This window comes from Geospiza fortis, unplaced genomic scaffold (assembly GCF_000277835.1).
Source record: "Geospiza fortis unplaced genomic scaffold, GeoFor_1.0 scaffold19, whole genome shotgun sequence".
Taxonomy (NCBI): domain Eukaryota; kingdom Metazoa; phylum Chordata; class Aves; order Passeriformes; family Thraupidae; genus Geospiza; species Geospiza fortis.
The window spans coordinates 241,923-262,385 of NW_005054465.1; the positions used below are offsets into that span (position 1 = coordinate 241,923).

The following is a 20,463-nucleotide window of genomic DNA, read 5'->3' on the forward strand; positions in this document are numbered from 1 at the left end:
CTCCAGTGCCTTTTCTCACAAGCACATACCAAGTGTGGGTGGGATTCACTGGCCAAACTGCTCTAGGGCCAACATTCCTGCACCACTGTGGAACTGGAATGGTATAAAGCAGCTATGGCAGGACACCACAGGCCTTGAGCTGACACTCGCCTTTGAAAAATGAGCATAAAACAAGGAAGCCTGCAAGCAGCAGCCCTCAGGTGCACAGGCTACCTCTGGCTCGAGGGCAGGAGCCCCTCTGCTCCCTTTGCCCATCCTGCTCGCCAGTCACACCTCTCTGAGCACAGCAAAGAATGCAATGCAGCACCCAGCCCAAGCACTTTTATCAACAAGAGGACAAACAGAGCAATGCTGCTACACAGAACCAGGCTGAGGGGAGGATGTTTTTAAAACCAGTGAAGTCCAAGTTAATGTGTCTCATAACAGACTCATCTGATAAAAACGTACTGGGATCTTGAGGCTTCTCTTAATTAAGAAGATAATTAAAAAGTTGTAAATGTAGGACCACTAGATCTGTAAGAGTTTATGAGGTGTATTTACAGCTCAATTAAGAATGAAAATTGAGGAAGCCCAGCACTAGGCACTGCTTCTTACACAGACAGCTGGGGGATTTCAGGAGGTTTGGAAACTGGAGAGGAGAAAATGTAGGAAAAGGAAAATGGAAAATATTTACAACAGATATAAATCCTGTTCACTATTAAGACTTAGTCACCCATGTCAGGTACTGTAAACTCTTTCCTCACACTGATTCCCTGGGATGTGGAATAATCACACATGAAGAAATTGCTAATCAAGGCAGTGGGGCCAATGCTCAGGCCAGAGCCGTTTCCCAGAAATCCTGAGCACAGCTTTCAGGAGGTTCACATTTAGTCCTATTATTTCCTAAATCAAATTTGCCAGATTTGTTACTCCCAGCCCAGAAGGTTTTTCTCCCTGGTTGCTGTATCATGCAGTATTATAAATTGTATTTGCCATCCAATCTCTGATTCAATTCTTTAGTGTAATTGAGCTGCTGGTTGTTACTGATCAGGTTGTTACAGATGCCCTCTCCTCTCTCCTCCTCTCCCTTTAACCATGTCTCTGCTGGCAGGGCAGCAGCAGCACATCCACACTGCCTGTGCTGATGGGAGGGAGCTCCTGGCCAGGCTGGCGCCTCCCTTCCAGCTGTGACAGCTGTGCTGTGTGCTGCCAGGGGACACACACCTGCAGCCAGCCCTGCCCAGCTGCTCCTGCGCTGCTGCAGGACCCACACTCCCCCTGATTCTGAGAGGTCCCACAGCCTGCACTTGCAGCTCTGCCAGCTGGATGGGATATGGGCAGGCTCTGTGAGTTTCTGGAACCAGGATGTTCCTGAAGCAGGTTTTCAAAACTGAAGTAGAAGTCTGTTTTCACACTGGTACTTACAATTCATGGTTCTCATTCAGTGATCTTTCCCAGAATTTCAGAGCATGTGATTTCTGCCCAATTAGATCCATATTAGCATTAATCAGAGTTCTCTATGGCTTTACAACAAATGTTTTACACCACTTCTAGTTATTCTCTCTGAACTAATAACATAAAATACTTGCTGCTAGAGCTGTCTGCAGTTGCACTGGATCATCTGACAGAAGGCCTTATGACCTGAACCAAACCCTAACATTTGTTTTATCAGGCTTTAACAAAACCTTGTGGTTTTAATGCTTCACTGAGGTGCTGGAACACTAAAACCTACTACATCAACCATGACTGCAGTTAAGATGATATATTTGCCTTATAAATTAGACACTGAACAAAGCTATTTAAAAAATTTACTTTCTGGGACATCATGGGAAAAGAGAGGAATCTTTTTTTTTTTTTTTACTACCTCTACAATGACGTATCTGCTTCAGGAATGGCTCCTACTTCAGTTTATTATAATGGTTTTAGATTAAAAAGTTCACCAAGAAAGCTAATACATATTTGTAGTAATAAATACATATAGTGGTCAGCACATCAATGCTGCACGAGGCATCTCTGCAGATTTTCTTAAACATTTTTTCTCTCTTAATCATCTCTTATCAGTTATATTGCTGAAGTACAAGATAAAAGAACATTATAGCTTGAACAGATCAGCAATGCAGTAAAGAATTATGACTACACCAAGCAGGATCACCAAGCTTACTTTTAACAAAGATCCATAATTCTTTTCCACTGAGAATGGATTTGCAAAGACTGTATTAGACTTCACTTCTGATTGAAAACATTAATTTACTCTTAGAAATATCTTATTATCCTTGTGTCCTCCTCCACCCCCGACTAATTTTTGTTCCCATACTCTTTCCTTAGCTCGTGTTACCCTAATTTTGCAGGGATTTGTTTCCATCAGACTTCTCCTCTTCCCAAGCTCCACAATCATTTACCCTTCCCATCGGACAGGGCCAAGGGTCTTACCCAGGGTGGTGACAGCTCAGCTAAAACCTCGAGTTCAATGGAACCATTCAAACACAGACCTGGCAGGAGAAAACTGCAAAAGTCCACAAGAGTCAAGATAAACCATTTTATGGAGCTGCTTCAAATGAGTGTGTTAGTTGGGCCATGCACGTATCTTTTTTATGCCCCAGCCATAAAACCACACCTCTTTATGACAACAGCAGGTTGTATGGAAGTCCAAAGCATAAACTTATTGGAGGAGGGAAGTTCATCTGTTGATAAAACACAAATATTGAACAGAACACCTGGTCCCACTGGCTCCAATCACTGCAGCTAAAAGCAAACAGTTTCACCTTACAGAAGTTTTTGTGGATCACATGCACGTGCTTTATTTAGGGGCCACGCCTGCTGGCACAGATGATCTTGGCATATCAATTGCTGCTTTTGTGCCCTTATTGAACAAAGTATTTGCCAATGACATACCTGCCTGTTTGCACAAGGGCTCCTCTCCACTGCCCTGCCTAGATTTAATGTCTTTTGTCCTTATTTTGTTGCTCTGAAACTTTCACATCATCTCCTCCCTCACTGTTTGCCATTATTGAGCAAAGCATGGATAAAATGCACATGTTAACCTTTTTCCTCAACCGCAAGGACAGAGCCACCACACACCTTGTGCTTGTAACAGTAAGCTTGTAAGAACTGACTTGGTATCACAATGGTGAATACTAAATGAGCATCCACAGCAGACAAAAGACATTTAATGACCCATCTTGCAGACAGCAGCAAAAGGGAAAAAAAATCTCTTTGATCTTCTATTAGGCTCAGTTAGGAAAGGGAAGTGATCAAACTGTGGGTCTGCCCTGACTTTGCAAGAACAATATCCACCATGTCACGGAGGGTGAAATACACTGTACAGCCTAATTCTTGGTGGTATTTCACTCTTCTGTGAGTTTTTATTTCATTTTGTGTCAGGCCCTTGAGAGTCTGAAAGCGATAAAACCAGAGATAAAACTCTTCCTAATAGGGAACAATTTAATTTATTTACCAAATTGTCCTGGCTAAATTTACCAAATTTACCACTTGTCCTGGCTTCTGCTAAACTTGTTTTTATCTCAACTGTTGCATTTTCAGAGCATTGAAGTGATGCTGCTCTCATATGGTAGGCTTACTTAAGTGAAAACATTTCAGAATCAAACATTTTAAACTGTCCAAATTCTAAGGAGTTTCTTGGTTTAAATACTAATATTTTTTAAAGTTCTTTGAATTTCAAACCATAACATTTGTAAATTAGTCTTATTTTAACGGGTTCCAATCACAGTGTTTGGCAACCCAGTCCTGGGCAATGCCAGAGGCTAAAGAACGCACCCCTTGTGGGTTTTACCCAGGTGTTCTGAGCCTTAATCTACAATTATTTGGAACTAGAGATAGGAAAGAAGTTTAAATAAACAAACTCTACAATGATTTGGTTTGCAATGGACTTAAAGCTCATCTTGTTCCAATCCCCTGCCATGGGCAAGGTCACCTTCCACTGTCCCAGGTTGCTCAGAGCCCCATCCAGCTTGGCCTTGGACACTTCCACAGATGGGGCAGCCACAGCTTCTCTGGGCTACCTGTGACAGGGCTTTACCACCTCACAATAAAGAATTTCTTCCTTGTATCTAATGTAAATCTCCTCTTTTTCCATTTAAAACCATCCCCCTTTGTCTTGTCACTACACACCATTGCCAAAAGTCCCTCTCCAACTTTCACGTGGCAACTCTAGGTACTGAGAGGTGCTGCACGGTCTCACTGGGCCTTTCTCTTCTGCAGGTTGAACAACCCCAACTCTCTCAGCTTATCACAGAAAGCCTTCTGGATTATTAACAAATTATTTTTAAAAATCTTTTCTTACTCCTATCCTATACACTCAGCACACTATCCTACACATAATAGCCAAAATATCTCCCCTGGATTTGCAAAGTAAATAGGACTTTTTCTCTTTTAAATAAAACAGTATTTTGACACTTTGGGTTCTTCAGGGAGCCCAGAAGAAATATTAAAAAAAATGCTCAAAACTTTCTCTTGAATTCTAGAAAAGTGTGAAACATACAAGGTATTTCTAGTAGTGATCCTTGTTCTGATCCCAGGCGGCATTTCTTTCCTCAGTTCTTGTTGGTATAAATGGGCATTATTGTGACAGGTGCTTAAAAGACACATGGATAGAAAACTAATACAGTCATTATGCCCAAAATTTACCCAAGGTTCTGCAAGTAATCCATAGATGACTAAGAAAAGACTTTTGATGCAATACTGGACCTTGACACATGCACTGATATTTCCTTTAGGGCCTCGGGCAACGTGGTCTAGTGAAACCTGTCCCTGCCCATGGCAGGGAGGGGGAACTCAGCGACCTTTAAGGTTTCTTCCAATCCAAACCATTCTGTGATTCTATGATCTGGAGGGGGCAGAAAGAGAAAATGCCCATGGTCATTTCTAGATAGAAACAGGTGTTCCACACAGAGCAATGTCTGTAACAGAAGCTTGCAGGATGTTTCGTGGTTTGCTTGTTGCTATGTATGGGTTTTTCTAATACAAAACACCAGAAGTGTAAATAGAGCACTTACCTAATGTGACTGGAACAGAGAAAAACAAGTCCTTCAAATGAGTATCTTAAAGTGGAAAAGCACATCAAGTTAGGGAGTCCTGATGAAATGACTTGCAGGTAATTTTTCCTTCAATACTCACCTTGAGTTGAATTAAACTAGGATTTATGATTCTAACACAGAATGTACTATTCTAATTGCAAAGAAACCAATACAACTGAGGGCCAGAAGGAGGAAATTTCTTTTTTTTTTTTTCCCAAACAGCTTCATTTAGACAACTCTATGTGAATTTTGGATCATTTCCAGGTTTGTCTAATCCAACAAATAACCAGATTGACACAAAAATATTTTTTTAATACAGACAGCAAAGTCTGTCAAGAGAAGTACTTTTGCTTCCACCAAATTATCAGACAACCAAAGAATCTCAGAACTTACAGCAACTCTGTGTCTTCACTCTCACAGGAAGTGTCTGATCTTCCCACGGGCAAACCAACTTCTCCCCACGTGCTGGTGCCACCAGGGTTTGTGGCACTACAGGGGATTTCCCCCCTCTGCCCCAGCACACAGTGACAGACCATCATGACATGACTTTTTCCCATAGAAACCTTTTACTTTTCTGGGTACAGCACCACACAGCACTCTCCTTTACACATGGCACCTTCTGTTTCTGCAGATGGGGAGTGTCCTGGGCTGGGGCTTCTCCCCTGCCCACCTGCAGAAGCTGGAGAGATGCTTCAGGAGCAAAAAACTAGGCTGGATACTGACCAGAGGAGCTGACTTTGTGAGAGACTGTATTCTGCCCATGCCCTGACCAGATCTTATAAAATAACTAATAGTTCAGCTGTAAACTGCAGGCAATAAAGATAATCCAGTATTGTGTGGCAAAGGTTTAATATCAGACAGAGAAAATAAAATCCTTCAGTTAAGAGTAGAATTTAATTAGAGGTTAAAGGTATGTTGATCTTCCATCAGCATCCTGGGTGAATAAAGGATGATGTATGAAAAGCTAAATAGTGTCATAATGAGCTGTTGCTGCCATCTACTGAACACAAGGAGTGTAAACTACAGAGATTTACAGTTTGGCTACTGATCAGAAATATTTGCTTGGCTGGATTAAGTAAAATTTCTGCTTCTTTAGAGCAATCACATTTCTTTCTAGATGATATCCAGGACATGAGTTTGCTTTAGAAAAACTTTGTGACCCTTTGGGAGATTCTGAATTCTTTGGGACCCACTCCTAGCCTGTTGGGGAACTGTGAGAAGCGAGCATGTGTAGCTCCCATAACATGAAACACATTGCTATTAACAAGAAAGAGTTATTAGTTAGGTTATTAAGATCTTAGAACGCATTAGCTCTTCTTTAGCAACATCATGCAGAATCCATGAACTCTGCTGAGGACGGATACCTGCCCTGTGTGGCAGCTGTGGTTTAGGGGAGTGATCTCCCAGCTGGAAAAGCACTGGGAAATCAATGCACTGAATTTCCACCAGGATGCTGAAGGGTGGCACAGAGGTCAAGCAGCCTGCTGAGGGAGTCCTAAGCACCAAGCGCTGTCCCAGCCCCAGTGCTTGTTTTATCCAGGGGATGAGCCTGTTCTTGTATGTCCCAGAAGCTGCCCCTGAGTGTAAACAGAGGCATTCAAACATATTCATATACATTAACAGCAAAAAGCCTATTAACACAAAAAAACAGCAACAAAGTTGCTAAGTGTGAGAAATCCAGTGTTATCATCTGGTTGGAATTAATTGAAAATTATACGCACATATTGCTTACCTACAAGGTATATACATGGACACTCACAGCCAAGCTCAGCCCTGTGGGTAAATAAAACCTTATTTTGTGTTGACTTCAATGAGGCTGGACACATTTGCTTAGAGACATCTTTGGCTTGTTAAGGGCCACAAGAGGACTGGAAATTGCAGGTGAAAAGTGGAAGAGGGGTAGGGATCCTGCTGAGCTTAAGGCACTGAATACAGTCGAGTGTTCAGATACACACAACTCAGTAACAGTGCAAGAGAGCCAAGATTATGGGCTACAACAGCAGTGACTTCTGTCTAAGATGGCAAATGGATTTAAAGAGGAAAAAAAAATAATCTGCTTCTTTTTCTCAGTCTACAGTCAGGCATGTGGGAGCTGCATTTGACAGAACGACACCAGTGCAAGAACAGTGAGAACAGCAAAAAGCATCCTGTATTCCTCTGCAAATCCTGTATTCCTCTGCAAATTCTGTATTCCTCTGCAAATCCTATATTCCTCTGCAAATTCCGGGATTTCCACACGAGGGAGCTTCTGACCCACGAAGCTCGCAGGGCGCTTACCCCCGGGAAAGGCGGCAGCAGTGGTTCCCTGAGAGCTCCCAATTCACGCAGCCTGATTGCACTGCTACGAGTCACAGCGAGAGCCAGAAGTGAAACGGTTAACAGATAATGATGATTGTCAGAGCTTGTTAACCACAATTATTTTCAAGACATATGTAAATCTGTATAAATACCTAAGTGTGGTATATAATCTAAAACATACTGTTTAAATCTATAAGCATTCCTGAGTTAATTTCACTATGGGAACGTTAGTTGCAACTTCCTGACTTCACTGTGTTTGAATTCATATCCATGAACATTAATTTAAAATTAGTCTAAATATTTGTTGAGAAGTAATCACCTGATAAATTTAGCTCTTTTTCATTTTTATGAATTATTCATTATCTCCTCTCTTTCCGTTGATGTGTTGGTTGTTTTCAAGAATTGAATTACTGGTTGACACAAAAAAAAAAAAAAAAACAACAAAAAAAACCCCCAAAAAAACCCAAATTAAAAAAAAAAACCACCAACAACAAATATTCCAGCATTTCTAGTGATTTGTAAAATGTTCCCCTTAGAAACTCCTGACTGGTGACTATGGAAGCAATTGGGTTTGCCGCCAATATTTTATGCTACTGGTTTGCTTCTTGAAGGGAGATTTTCAGAGGTATAAGCAAGTTCATACACCAAATAATTTGCAACAACGGCAAAAAAATCTGTTTATGTCTTGCATCTATATCATTCCTACAAAGGAAGCTTGTATTAGCAAAAGTTGCTGGAACTGTTTGGGAACACTGATGAGGTGTGGTTGCAGAAATGAATAACCATGTGAAACTGCTGAACTGGGAAAAGCTCCTTCTGCCCAGTCATCATAGAAAATACCTGAGCTTGCCAAAGGAAAAGAATAATTCTATTCCAGGATGGCCTCAGGCAAGTCTGAATGAGAAATTATCAACCACCAGATATTACAAAGAGGAACAAACCTTTTCAGGAAAGCCTTGAGCAGATGGCAGCAAAGATCCTTAACCCTAGCTGGTACAAAGGGAAGTGACTGGAGAGCCTCTAGCACCCAGAGGACCATTGCTCAAACTTCATCTATGGCCTGCCTTCAGTGCAAATAGTGGAAGACCAGATTTTCAGAATAGAACCTACATTCCCAAGTCTAGGGCTGGAAGCCTAATTTCTGGCTGCTACTCATTAAAACAAATTTTGTCACAAAATTAATTTACTAGCAAACGTAACTTCCATTCTTCCAACTCACTGAAACAGATAACATCTTCAACTTCCCATCGGGAATGTCCTTATATTTGTTACTTTCAAATCAGTTTGCTACTATTAATTAAATAACAAATCAGAAAATTACTTCTAAAATTATAAAAAAGCAAAACCCCCAGAACACACCCTCATGTGGTTAGAAACTGGCACCAGCACTTGCAAAACATCAAAGGCTTCTCTAAACTTAGACTTTCATCAGTGATGCTGCAAGCCTTCATCTAATCTTTCATGATTTCCCATGCAGGAACATCAAAAGAGAAAGAAGAGAATAGCACTGTTCCAAAGCAACAGTGCTCTGTGTGAAAAGTATGTGTTTAGCTATAACACATTAAAAATATAAGTGGGAAATTATTATTTACATGAGACATATTTTAATAAATATCATCATTAGCTCCCTGTCTTTTCCTATAAGGAACAAGGATTTTTGCAGTTCAAAATCATGTCCAAAGCTCAAGCGATTTCTGGAAGAAAATGAAAAAGAATTAGAAATGTATAAGCCTTCAAAGCAAGAAGATCAATTTATGTTCGTTTTTACCTACTGAAACACATTCTGCATATTTCATTGTTTCTGTCATCTTGTTATAATCCATCCAAAGAGTTTTCAAAGAACATTAAGTCCTACAAATAAACAAATTATGCATTAGATATGGAAGGCACAAAAATGCAAAAATTACCATCAAAAGTCTTACTTGCAGGCTTTTGTTACATCAAGTATTTATATTAGTCAATCACTTTTCATCGCTGCCACTGAGAAACAGTTTTGGAGGGGGGAATCTGAAAATCTCAACTGTCATTTCTATCCTACTAAAAGCAAAATTTCTGAATTGTTGGAATTTTAAAGCAAACACTTTTCAGTGAATAGTTTAGGTAGTATTATAATTTTGGTTTGTAGTCTGTGATGTAAGTATCACAGATGATTTTGAAACCATTTCATTTTAATACAATTATGTTGGCAAAAGAGCTACACAGCAAATATAAATTTTTAATTCTAGAAAACATGCATCTAACTTCATATTTACCCTAGCACTGAGTATTCTCCTTCTCATATAGTTCTTATGGTTATCTTCACAAGAGAATTTTTGTAGGAATTTTCATGCAACCTGAAGGTCTTGCATACAACACTCAACAGAACTGTTGAATTGGTTTGAAATTACCATTAAAAACAACATAATCTTTTTTTTTGGTTCATACACTTGTTCAAACACAGTAAGGGGTTTGGGGGAGTTTAGTAGGTTTGAAACGTATGCTGAGATTTGATTCTTCCATACAAAGTATTGAACTGCATGTGTAATACTATTTAAACAGTTTAACAAACAAAAATTTAAGAACATTAAAAAAAAAAGCAGACATAAAAATTAAAATGTTTTAGTTATTTTATCTTATAGGTACTGGATTTGGTTTTCCAACACACTCGCATTTTTGAAGTTCTCAGCTGACAGCAAGGGCCCCTCTGGCCCTGGTCTGCACATCTCCATAGGTCTGCCTGTCCACCTTGCACACTTACAATGAGGAAACAAGCACCAATCATGACTGCCTTGATCCTCACGTCAAGATCCACAGGGACCTGGATCCCAAAGTTGGCGGTGTTGGTGAAGACGTTGTTGACAAATCCAGACCAATACTTGGAAATTTTGCCGATCGTTGTCATCTCATCGAGAGCTTTTACCTGCACAAAGGAAAAACAGGAACAGACATAAATGTAAACAAATCAAGCGCACACTGATGACATCTCCACAGAATTAATGACTGTGTCCTGACATGCTGAGTATGCTATAGTTGTCAGGTTCTCCTTTTATTGTTATTGCTGCGATGTTCTATTAGTGTCAAATTTCCCTTTACGAGTGGCACGCAAGAAAGGGTCTCAAGTTTGGAAACATCAGCATCTTTAGAGCGGACAAAAAGTGGGAGAAAGCAATCTTGAAAGTTTATGCCAGTTTTGCCTTTCTTTCACAGAGTTGAGGGGGTTTTTCCTCTCTCCTGTTTTTTATATTTTCCAAGCATTACTGCTGTGGACCACTGTCCTCTCAGGGACAGGCATGTTCTCAATTATGCAGCCATTTGCACGTTTCTTACAGTATACTGAGATTTCAGACAATACCCACTGGAGTCTTCTAATTTGGCTAATGAGTTGATAAGTTGATAAACCCGAAAATTCCTTTATGATTCTTAACTAAAGCAAAGCACTTTGTTCATCAGAACACTCTGTTCAGATCTTCTTCAAGTCTCTCCCATTCTCCCTCTCACCTGAGAAATTTATTCAAAGTAGTTAAACTTTTAAATTGTTAACACTTGTACAAAACATACCTCGAAGTCAACATCTTCAAAACAGCCACAGGTTGCACATGGGCCAATTATTTTTAGCACATCTTCTTTACTTTCATTCTGTATGGTGAACTTTGGCAGAAAAGGGTCCCAGTTCTGTACAACATACCCAGCTACTGTACCTGGTGGGGACTGAACTTCTAACTAGCAAACAAAGAAAACAAAAAAATGTTTTAGCTGATTTTATATTAATATATTTTTCCATGATAGTGTATTGCTTATATAATGACAAGATATTTATCTACTGAATACAGTAACATATCATTTCACCAAACATGGAACTGGATATTGCAGAACTGTCTAACAGTGTTGTTAAATACAGTGGACAATATGAAACTCGAAAGCTGCACCAGAAACCAACACCTTACATACAATAGAAGACTTTATAAAAGCTATAAACTGTGAAAAAAAAACTATTGTATTCAGGCAGTATCATACAAGCTTATTTAAAGTAGCTGTACTACCAAAGGACCTTTTCTTTAAAACTGACAAGGATAAGTGCGAAGAAGGTAAGTGGATGAGCTAACCTGTAAACTATTTTCATAGCACAAGAAAGATGTCTGAACAAAGGAGAGTCAAAAAATACAGAGGAGAGACCTGATGCTCTATAGGATCCACATTTTTCATTCCAAGCAGCTTACTTCCATGTTCTGCCATTTCCCAGAGATACATGGCCCTCAAGAGACAGATCTTCAGGGGTTCAGCCTCCTCAGAGATCTGCTTCCAAGTCCCAGACCCAGACCCCAGTGGCCTTCACAGAGTTTCCATCCTCCACCCTCCTGGAGTTCAGTGGTGATCTCTGCCTGTGTCAGTGCAAGCAATATCCTGGGGTGTCACTGACTGGAGAGACATCACCAGACACCAAAGCTTTGAGTGGGGTGTCAGCAAAGCCAGGCACCATGGAAGGGAGGCGGCACACTGGGAACAGAACTCGTTCATCAAGAGTTGTGTCCACCCAAAGGGGGCTGTGAATCCCTGAACTGCTCCCTGCCACCCTGGAGGAGCGGCCCAGCGAGATGCTGGGACAGAAGGTGTCTGGGGATCCCCTCACCTCCTGCAGGAAGCAGGGGAAGCAGCAGCTGGTGCACCTGAGGGGCCGGATGACGCGGATCACCTCGCGGCCCGCGTTATCCGCAATGCTGATGGTGAAGGCCCGGAGGGGCGAGCACAGCCTGCGGTCAAAGCAGCCGTTCTCTTCCACTGCAAAGTAAACTCTCTGGCCCAAGGGGTTCTTTATCTCGTATTTGCTCGAGGTCTCTGTGCCAAGTATGGCTAATAAAGCAAAACAAGTAGAATGTTAAAATAATCTTTGTTATTACTTTAGTACAAGTTAGTGTGTATATATATGAGCATTTATTCTAGAAGTCTATGACAAAGATTTTTAAAAAAATGTTTTGAAGTAGTAACACAAAGAAAATATACAGGGAAAAAATAATGCCAGGTCTGTATTTTGAAGTAATTAATTCAGACTTTGATTTGCTGTACACTAAAGTATGTATCACAACAGAGAATTCAGATTCTGAGGTTTTGGTTTGGGCATTTTCTGGCTTTATCATCTGTGAAAAGTAACATCCTGAGACTACTCCACCCCAGTGACAAAGCTTTCACCCAGCAGGTTATTTGAGAATCAGGCCAAAACCATTTTGAATGGGAGAAATACATTCTACAGTATTTTACCGGTAGTAAAGTTTTACAGTATTTAATACTTGTTCATTACTTTGAAACTCTGAGAAACTAAATAATTAGAAAATCTTTTGCTTAATTTTATGTTTTCTGACCTTTGTTTCTCTCTTTGCTTTGTTTCCCATATTATGTTACTTATTGTTAGATAAATTTTTCCATGGATTGGAAAGATGGTCAAACTTTATTAACACTGAGAGGGAAGTGTCTGAGGGAGAGAATTTAGGACTGTTGTAGAGACTACTCACCTCTCAGCGGTTTGCTGCAGAACCGGCAAACAATAAAGTGAGCCTTCCCCACCCTATCACTGCGTAACAACCTGACACAAGGGCAGCAGCAGGGTTCACAGTGCCTTCAGCGGGCTGGGGGAAAGACTTGGATGTCCCCTGGGGACACTCCTGTACCAGCACTGTTAAAGGGTGACAAGGATTGCACCATACCTTCCAGAAGATCCACTTGCTGATGAATAATTATCTGGTCCAGCTGCTTTAAAAAAAAATAAACAAGATGGTGGGTCTTGGATAGGTCTAGGGCTGCCAGTGGTCACATGTCTATTTTTATTGCTCATTTCCCTGTAATTAAGCTTTCTTTCCTTACAGAGGTGCACAGGTTGGGTGCCTGAAGGATATCTCAAATCCCACTTTGGACTCCTCTCTGAAATTATGGCTGAGGAATGCGACATTAGGTGCTGTGGCCATGTAATTCACTCGAACGTTTGAAGAAAAATAATCTTCTCCGGGGAAATAAAGCAGACAACAGCAACAGAAAGCAGAATCTACTCTTGCTCCTGTTGCTCTCTGTGTCAGAGGGGAAGTTCCTCACCCCAAACCCAAGGTTGGGCACCATGGCAGTGCAGGAGTGAATGAGCCTGGGCTCAAGCTCAAAATGTGCAGTGGCCACATCCCAAAGGACCTTGCTGGAGCAGCCCAGCAGGGCAGTCAGGGGATGCCAACGATGGCACATGCCAGCTTTAATGCTCTGATCTCAGGAACTCGAGCCCTGCACCCTGAATCTGGCAAATGGTCATGCCAGAGTACCAGAATGAGCAAAACAACAATGAAACACGGAGCTGGCTGAAAATGTCTTTTACAAATATCTTTGTAACCACGAGCTGGTTACAAATACAGGAGAAAAACTCCTTGCCATGATAGCTTTGCTGTGCTTATCATCCCTCCAACATTATTCTTTCTTAGAGAACAGTTGTTAGCAGCATAAAACCAGTAAGACTTAATTCCAGTTTACCTTTCAGTTTTATGTGACTTTTTATGCCTGTTTTATGTGACAGTTTTAGGCTTTACCTATCTCTTTTCAGTAATTTTTCTGTAAATTCCTGATGAACAAATGCTTGGCCCAGGGTTTTGCTGTTACTCACAGCTGCAGACACAAAGCACACAGCAGCCTTCTGAGACCAGCATGGCACAGCTCTCCAGAGCCTGGATATTTTAAATTTGATAAATCTTGCCCGGTACATATTCAAACTGTTGCAGACATCTGTCACTTCCAGTCAGCTCCTGCAGCTAGTTCAGGCTGGAAAGAGAAGCTGGTAAAAGGAGGAACTTCTTTATCCCTTTCATTAATCTCAGAAATGTGCATGCCAGTAATTGAAATAATAAAAAATATTTAGACGTAAAAATATTTTCCCAAGAATCTCTGCTGTTTGTTGTTTGGGTCTCATGAGAGAGCTCTTGGAGCTCATGGGAAGGGCTCTGCTGATGGAAAGAGAATAAAAAGTTAAAGATGCTAGAGCTATTTTACTATTTTAATATTTATTTTAACATGGATTTCTTTTTCCCATGTAGACTTTCACAGGGAAAAGAAAATTAATGACCCTGAATTGTTAAAAGCTTTGAGTGATTTTGGTCAATTGGTTTACTGTGCACAACGTATAAACAATGTTGAGACAACACAGCAGTACCACTTGCTATCCTTGTTTTGCCTTTCACTGGTTTCTGCAGGGCAGTTATTCTGATGCATTTTTATTGGATTGAGGGAATTCTGCACTTGCATTTGAAAGCACTCAAAGCCCTTTGGCTTAACAAGGGTCTGGTCCCCTTCAGCTCAGATATGTTAAAATTCCTTATACACAGTTAATTCTCAGTATTCAGTTCTGTGGGCATCAAATTTACATCTGATCAGTCTAACCAAGTCTAAACAAAGAAGCTTTCTACAAAAGTAGTTAAACCTGAGTGGTGGCACAACATGCAGTTGAAATACTCAGAAAATTCTTCTGCAAGGTTTCACCTGTCTATTCCTGCTATGGGAAAAAGTTCATTTGATTTTTGTTATGGTCACTGACCTACTCTTCAAGCTATGGCTGTAATCTGGAAGACAGTGATGAAGTTCAGGTAACTTTTTTCTGTAGGAAGTTATTAGAGTGATAGACTTAGAAAGCTGATCAGAATGATTCCTTCACCTGTAAGAGTGATAGACTTAGAAAGCTGATGTGCTTGCTGAGGCAGAAGCAGTTTTTTGCCCTTCTCTGGTGCACCTCAAACAGCTGATCAGAATGATTCCTTCACCTGTACTCACTCTGGGTGTGGAATGTTGCTGGATGGCCTTTACCTACAGGACACACATTTTCCTTTCCTCTCATCCAATCCTTGGGTTGCTATTTAGAATGTCTGTAGGGATCTCTCTGAGACTGACTCAATTTGAATCCTTGTATTAGAGTCAAACATGTCATGGTCTTATTGAGAACTACATTCAACTTTCTCAAATCTAGCCAGTTATCTTGCTCAATCCTGCTGGAGTATGTCATTTCTATTTTATTCTGTATTTATTCACAACCACTCTCTATATAATCTGTCTTCTAGTAACGAAATTCTATAAATTAAGTATGTCTCTTTCCTACAGTCTGTTTACTCTCCTAGGCACTCAGTATGGTTCCCTCTCCAACACTGTTGTTTTTAGTCTACAGATAAAACAGATGGAGTCTTGTTTTAAAGGAGGTTCTCTATTCCCCGTGCACTTCCAGTAGCACCTCTCTGTGCCTGTTTCCAAGAGTCTGGACCCTCTTTTCCCCAATACACACAGCACCAGAATGAAACACAATCTTCTAGAAATCTTCCCAGTAGCATAAATAATTTCCAAGTTCTGCTAGAAACATCTTCATTCAAGCATTTAATTCTGTGAAAATCTCTTAGTCCATGAGGATAAATCCAAATGCATTACCCTTGCAGCTGTGAATCCCACATGCATTCTGCAGGCAGCCCTCTCCCTGCTGGTGAGACCTCCTTTATCCTATCATCCATCCTATTCTCCATCTATCCTCCATCTATCCTGAAGGAGCCCCTTTCATTAGCCACAGGGCCAGTATGGCTCCAGCATCACACACCAAAAGGTTCTGCAGCACATGGGAACTCGAGCTGTGGGACATGCCAGCCAGCAGCACTGCACATACGCTTCCCACTTTTCAGACTGCAGAGAAAACTGAGAATCCTTAGCAAGGGCTGCAGCCCAGGCCAAGAACAGGCATGAATGAGGCCTTCAGTTCCAGCTGTAGCTCTGAGAGTGACCTGCTCTTCTGTTTTAACGTCAGATGCAAAGCTCCTATAAAATGGAGTGATGGTATTTGCTTGCCTACACTGTCTGGGTAAATCTGAGATGTAATTCGTGTTCATACAGGAGCCTGAATATGTAACCTGCCAAGCACTGACTAGCACAATCACTTTTAGACTAAAAAATGCAGCTTCCACGGTCTGTAAGCAAATGCTGGTGTAATTGACAACACACATCATTTTGTGCTCAGGTATCTTGAAATGAAACTCATCACTCCACATGAAAGACTGCTTCTGAAGAGTCTCTCCACTTCATTACTATCTAGGTAACTTAGCTCCAAACATAAAATAAATCCAATTTCTGCTTCTATACAAAACTAGCAGAAATGTGTGCCTAAAATACATATCTTGAGTGAAGTAAACATTTCCCAGCATCACCAAAATGCAAACACAGCAGAGGTGTATCAGAATCATGATCTGACTATGCTGGGGGCCTGCTTCTGTCCCTGCCCATGCCAGGCAGGGCATGTGACACCTTACTCAGCGTGTAAGAGTGGAGCAGAGCTGCAGACCATCAGTGCTCTGAGCTCCAGCAGCTGAGAGATTTCCCAGAGCAAAAGGGACAGCCACATGTTTAGCAGTAGGATGGAGAAGAGTTAAGCATTCATTTTTCTTCCCCACCTATGATCTACTTCTCTGCCTCCATTTTCAAGCATTTTCCTCTCTCTGGCATTAGCATTATCTTCCTCACACAGAGTTAATGCAAGTTTGTAGCCACTCAGACTTATGCTCACCTAATTTCTATAAAATGAATGGCAGCAATGAAGAAAAAGCTTCTTTCTCCTATGTTCCTTATCTCATAGTAAAATCAAACAACAAAAAAGCCTCTCCATCTCAACCTTCCCTGCCCCCGAGAGGAAAAACCCAAACAACCTCATCCTCCAGGGTATCAAAGCAACATAAAAGGAAAACATAACAATTCTAACAATCAGAAAGACTCAGGACCTGGTTCAGGTACTCCAGACCAGGCGGCAAATTATGAGTGTGTGATGTTTGCTTCCAGAGACTTGCTGGTTCAACGGGCGTATTCTGCTGAGGAGTGTCAGAAGAACCAGGGAGGTAATCCTTAAAGATTAGTTTGGCTTGTCCCTGGGACTCTGCAGAAAAAAAAAGAGAAAAAAACCCAGAAATATCAGGACCAAGGAGCAGCTAGGAGCTTCTTGGATCAAAGCTGGAACAATAACATCATTCTGCAGGTGATTGTATCAGTACTTCAGGTCAGGACCCAAAAGGAATCTCCTGATTGTCCCACACATCGAGCACAGGTTATAAAGCTGCCTTTGGACATGCAAAGGGGAATCACTGCAAAGAGGAATCACTGCAGATGAAGTTAAATCAGGAGATGTGGTCTTGGAGGGCACCCGGTCTGCTCTGACAGCTGGTGAGCACAGAGCCTGTGTGGCAAGGCTGGAGCTGGCCTGGACTCACACTCAGGGTGGCCAGAAGCCCTCAGCACAGGTTCGCAGCCCTGCTCCCTGTGAGCTGCCCTGTGTGCCCTGAGCTGCTGAGGGCTGGCTCCCAGCAAGATGCTTCCCAGCATCCTGAGGGCACCCATAATTTCTCTTAATTAGAGATAACCTTCCCAGGGATCTCAGATTCCCCAAGCTGGATATTACAACTCTGATATCAAAGTCTACACAGCCTCTTATAGTGTATTATTCATTATTATCTTAATGAATGGATCGGATATCATTATGCTGGGTTTTCTGGTTTGCTACCACAAGAAGTCCTTTAGGGCACAGTGATGGTGACCTTGGGCAGTGAAGGTAACAAGAGCATTTACTGCCACAGGCACGTGTAAATCCACTCTGCTCCACAGGCACAGGCACCATCTCTACAGCACAGTGACCACCTTAACCACTGGACTGCCAAAAAACTCCTGCTAGTTTTTCCAGGTACATTGTTCCTCAGCCTTCAGCAACACTGGCTCTGCAGGAACCAGGAGCAGCAAACTGAAGCTCTCCCCACCTAAATGGCAAATCCTTGTACTGACCTGAGCCCCTGTGATTTGGCAGGAAAGCAGCCCCCAAACTGATCATTTTTATCTCATCTGTGACAATACTTAGACACAATGGGGTTTGAGGTCCAGAAGGAATTTTGGCTCTAAGTCTGAATCTCTTTTTTGCTATCGTGGATTTAAATGAGATCCTTTAGTATTATTTGAACTTACAGTGAAAGATTCATCGTTCAATCATATTTTGATCTTAATTTGTCTTTGCAGCCACTGCTTTCTTTCAAAGTCTGAGACCACAGGAAGAAGTAACCCCTTTGAATTTGTTGCTGGCTTTTAAAAATGTATAACCAGGTAATAAATATTTTATGTGCTCTTCTGCATCATTTTACCTCACAGGGTTCTGTTACTGCCGTAACTCTTGTTGTTACATGAAATGCCACGAAGTAGCCCAGTGTTAGTGTTATTCTTGAATAATAAAGAGGAAAAAAAGACAACAAATTGCAGTTCTACCTGTCAAATTTTAAGCTATACAAAAAACAAACAGTAAATACATTAAATATTAATGACAATTTGAGCTAGTCTGACACTTTGTCTATTTTCGTGTATGATTCCCATTTCATTACTAGCATGGAGAACCTTAAAAGTTACCATATGATACAGTGAGTAGTCTGTACAAACATAATCTGTAGAGTTGCATATTCCTGAAAGAGGTGAATTGTCAGTTTCTTCATACTAAACACCATATTCCACACCATTCCTATTTAACCATTTCTCCTAACTGATATACAGGAAAAATATGCAGAACCACATTTCTCTTACATGGCTAAAGCTAAACAAATTTTAAAACAAAAAAACTCTATATTGCAAGAGTAAAACAATGCTGCAAAACCTGCTTGCTCCTGTGTACCTTTCAGTGCTCTAATGCAGAATGTCTTGAGTGTTTTGAGGGCAAGAAAGAGGGATAAACATTTGGCAAACATAGTGAGACATTGCTGAAACTCCCTGGGCCAACACGTGCCTCTGCACATGCCTACAGAATGACCTCCATGGAGTTGCACTCAAGAGAAAAAGAGATTTGTATCCTTCTGCTTAGATGAAGCATTTGAAAACCTGGAGAAAATGAATTGTGAAGGCTGCTTAGATCAAATGCTGCACGTTTGCCTATTGCTCTGAGTAATCAATGGCTGCTGCTGAAGTCAGTACGTGACAGACACACCCAGAGAGGAGTAATCTGATTAAATTCAGTTATTCTTCAGTTATTATTCTTCATATGGGGTGTTATCAGCTCTCTGGCCAGTTTTGAATGTGAAAAGCATTTGCTGATGTGGTATTTTCAAAGTGAAATAGGGAAGAAGTTTGCAAAAATAGTGGCGCCCTTGGCTCAGTACCCACTCTTGCCAGGCATTCTGTACCAACAGATTTAAACACCAAGATACCAAGGCTAAATTTTCTGTCTGAATGCAGAGGCTAACATTTCACAATATATTTTGTTCAAATAACATCATACTATAGATTTTAGTCTCCTTAGGAACCTCTTGGATGCTGGATGCTGAAAAATTAAAGGAAGACAAAACAACTGTGCTTTGACTGATGTGGTTTTATCCTGAAACCCTCATTTCATCAGACTGCTGATTGCTGGAAAGGCACAAGCCTGTAGTTTTCTGTAAACACGGTCTAAAAATACAGACTACAGATGCACTTACCTTGAGAGGCCATGAAGCTTCCTGAGTTACCTCTTCAAAGGAAGCCGGGTTAAAAGAAAAGGCTTTTCTTGCTGCAGCAAATAAAACAAGGCTCACAGCAGGCACAGGACTTCAGAGGGTGTCTGTGTCCCGGCTATCGCTGGCGGAGCGCGGCGGGAGCGGCACCGAGCGCTGCGTGGGGGGAGCGCCCCGACCCTGCGCCCGTCCGTGCTGGGGAGAGAGGGAAACGAGTGCAGCCAGCGCTCAGAGACAAAGCTGCACTGTGCCCACTGCCTAAACGAACACATTAGACCTGCTTTATAACGTCTGTGGTTATTCTGGGAATATAAAGATTCCCTATGGTTTTAGCTCAGTGTTTGTGTCTCCACTTCTTCAGGTTATCCAGTAAAGACAGAGGAGCCAATGAAGTTGTGGACAGCTCATCCCTAGAAGTGTTTAAAGCCAGGCTGAATGGAGCTCTGAGCCCCCTGGTCTAGGGAAAGTTGTGCCTGTCCAAGTCAGGGCGTTTGGAACTAGATCCCTTCCAACCCAGGTCACTCTATGATTCCATGATTTCCCTGCAGCTGACCCCACAGCATCTTCCATGCACAGAGCAGGAAAAGCCGTCTTGGATTTCTCACTGTATTCCATCCATGTAACATTAGCCAGAGGATGTCCTCCAAGGGATGCCATGCCTACACCGAGTCCCAGAAAATCATCCTGTA

The 20,463-nt window shown here is 41.4% G+C and overlaps 1 protein-coding gene across 2 annotated transcripts; it reads right to left on the bottom strand.

Annotated features, from left to right (window-relative positions):
* Positions 1–8,759: 8,759 nt before the first annotated feature.
* LOC102035938 (phospholipid scramblase family member 5) lies at positions 8,760–19,978 on the bottom strand. Of its 2 annotated transcripts, none has more exons than XM_005427998.2 (8): positions 19,760–19,978; positions 17,048–17,199; positions 12,986–13,028; positions 11,917–12,137; positions 10,848–11,009; positions 10,048–10,209; positions 9,079–9,161; positions 8,760–9,004 (listed from the first exon to the last, which is right to left on the bottom strand). In XM_005427998.2, the coding sequence occupies exons 1-7, from the start codon at positions 19,770–19,772 to the stop codon at positions 9,123–9,125; spliced, it is 792 nt and encodes a 263-aa protein (XP_005428055.1). In that variant the 5' UTR covers positions 19,773–19,978; the 3' UTR covers positions 8,760–9,004; positions 9,079–9,122. The 2 variants fall into 2 exon arrangements, with proteins under 2 accessions (XP_005428055.1, XP_030918651.1); XM_031062791.1 differs by having other exon boundaries at positions 17,048–17,202.
* Between the last annotated feature and the right edge of the window lie 485 nt (positions 19,979–20,463).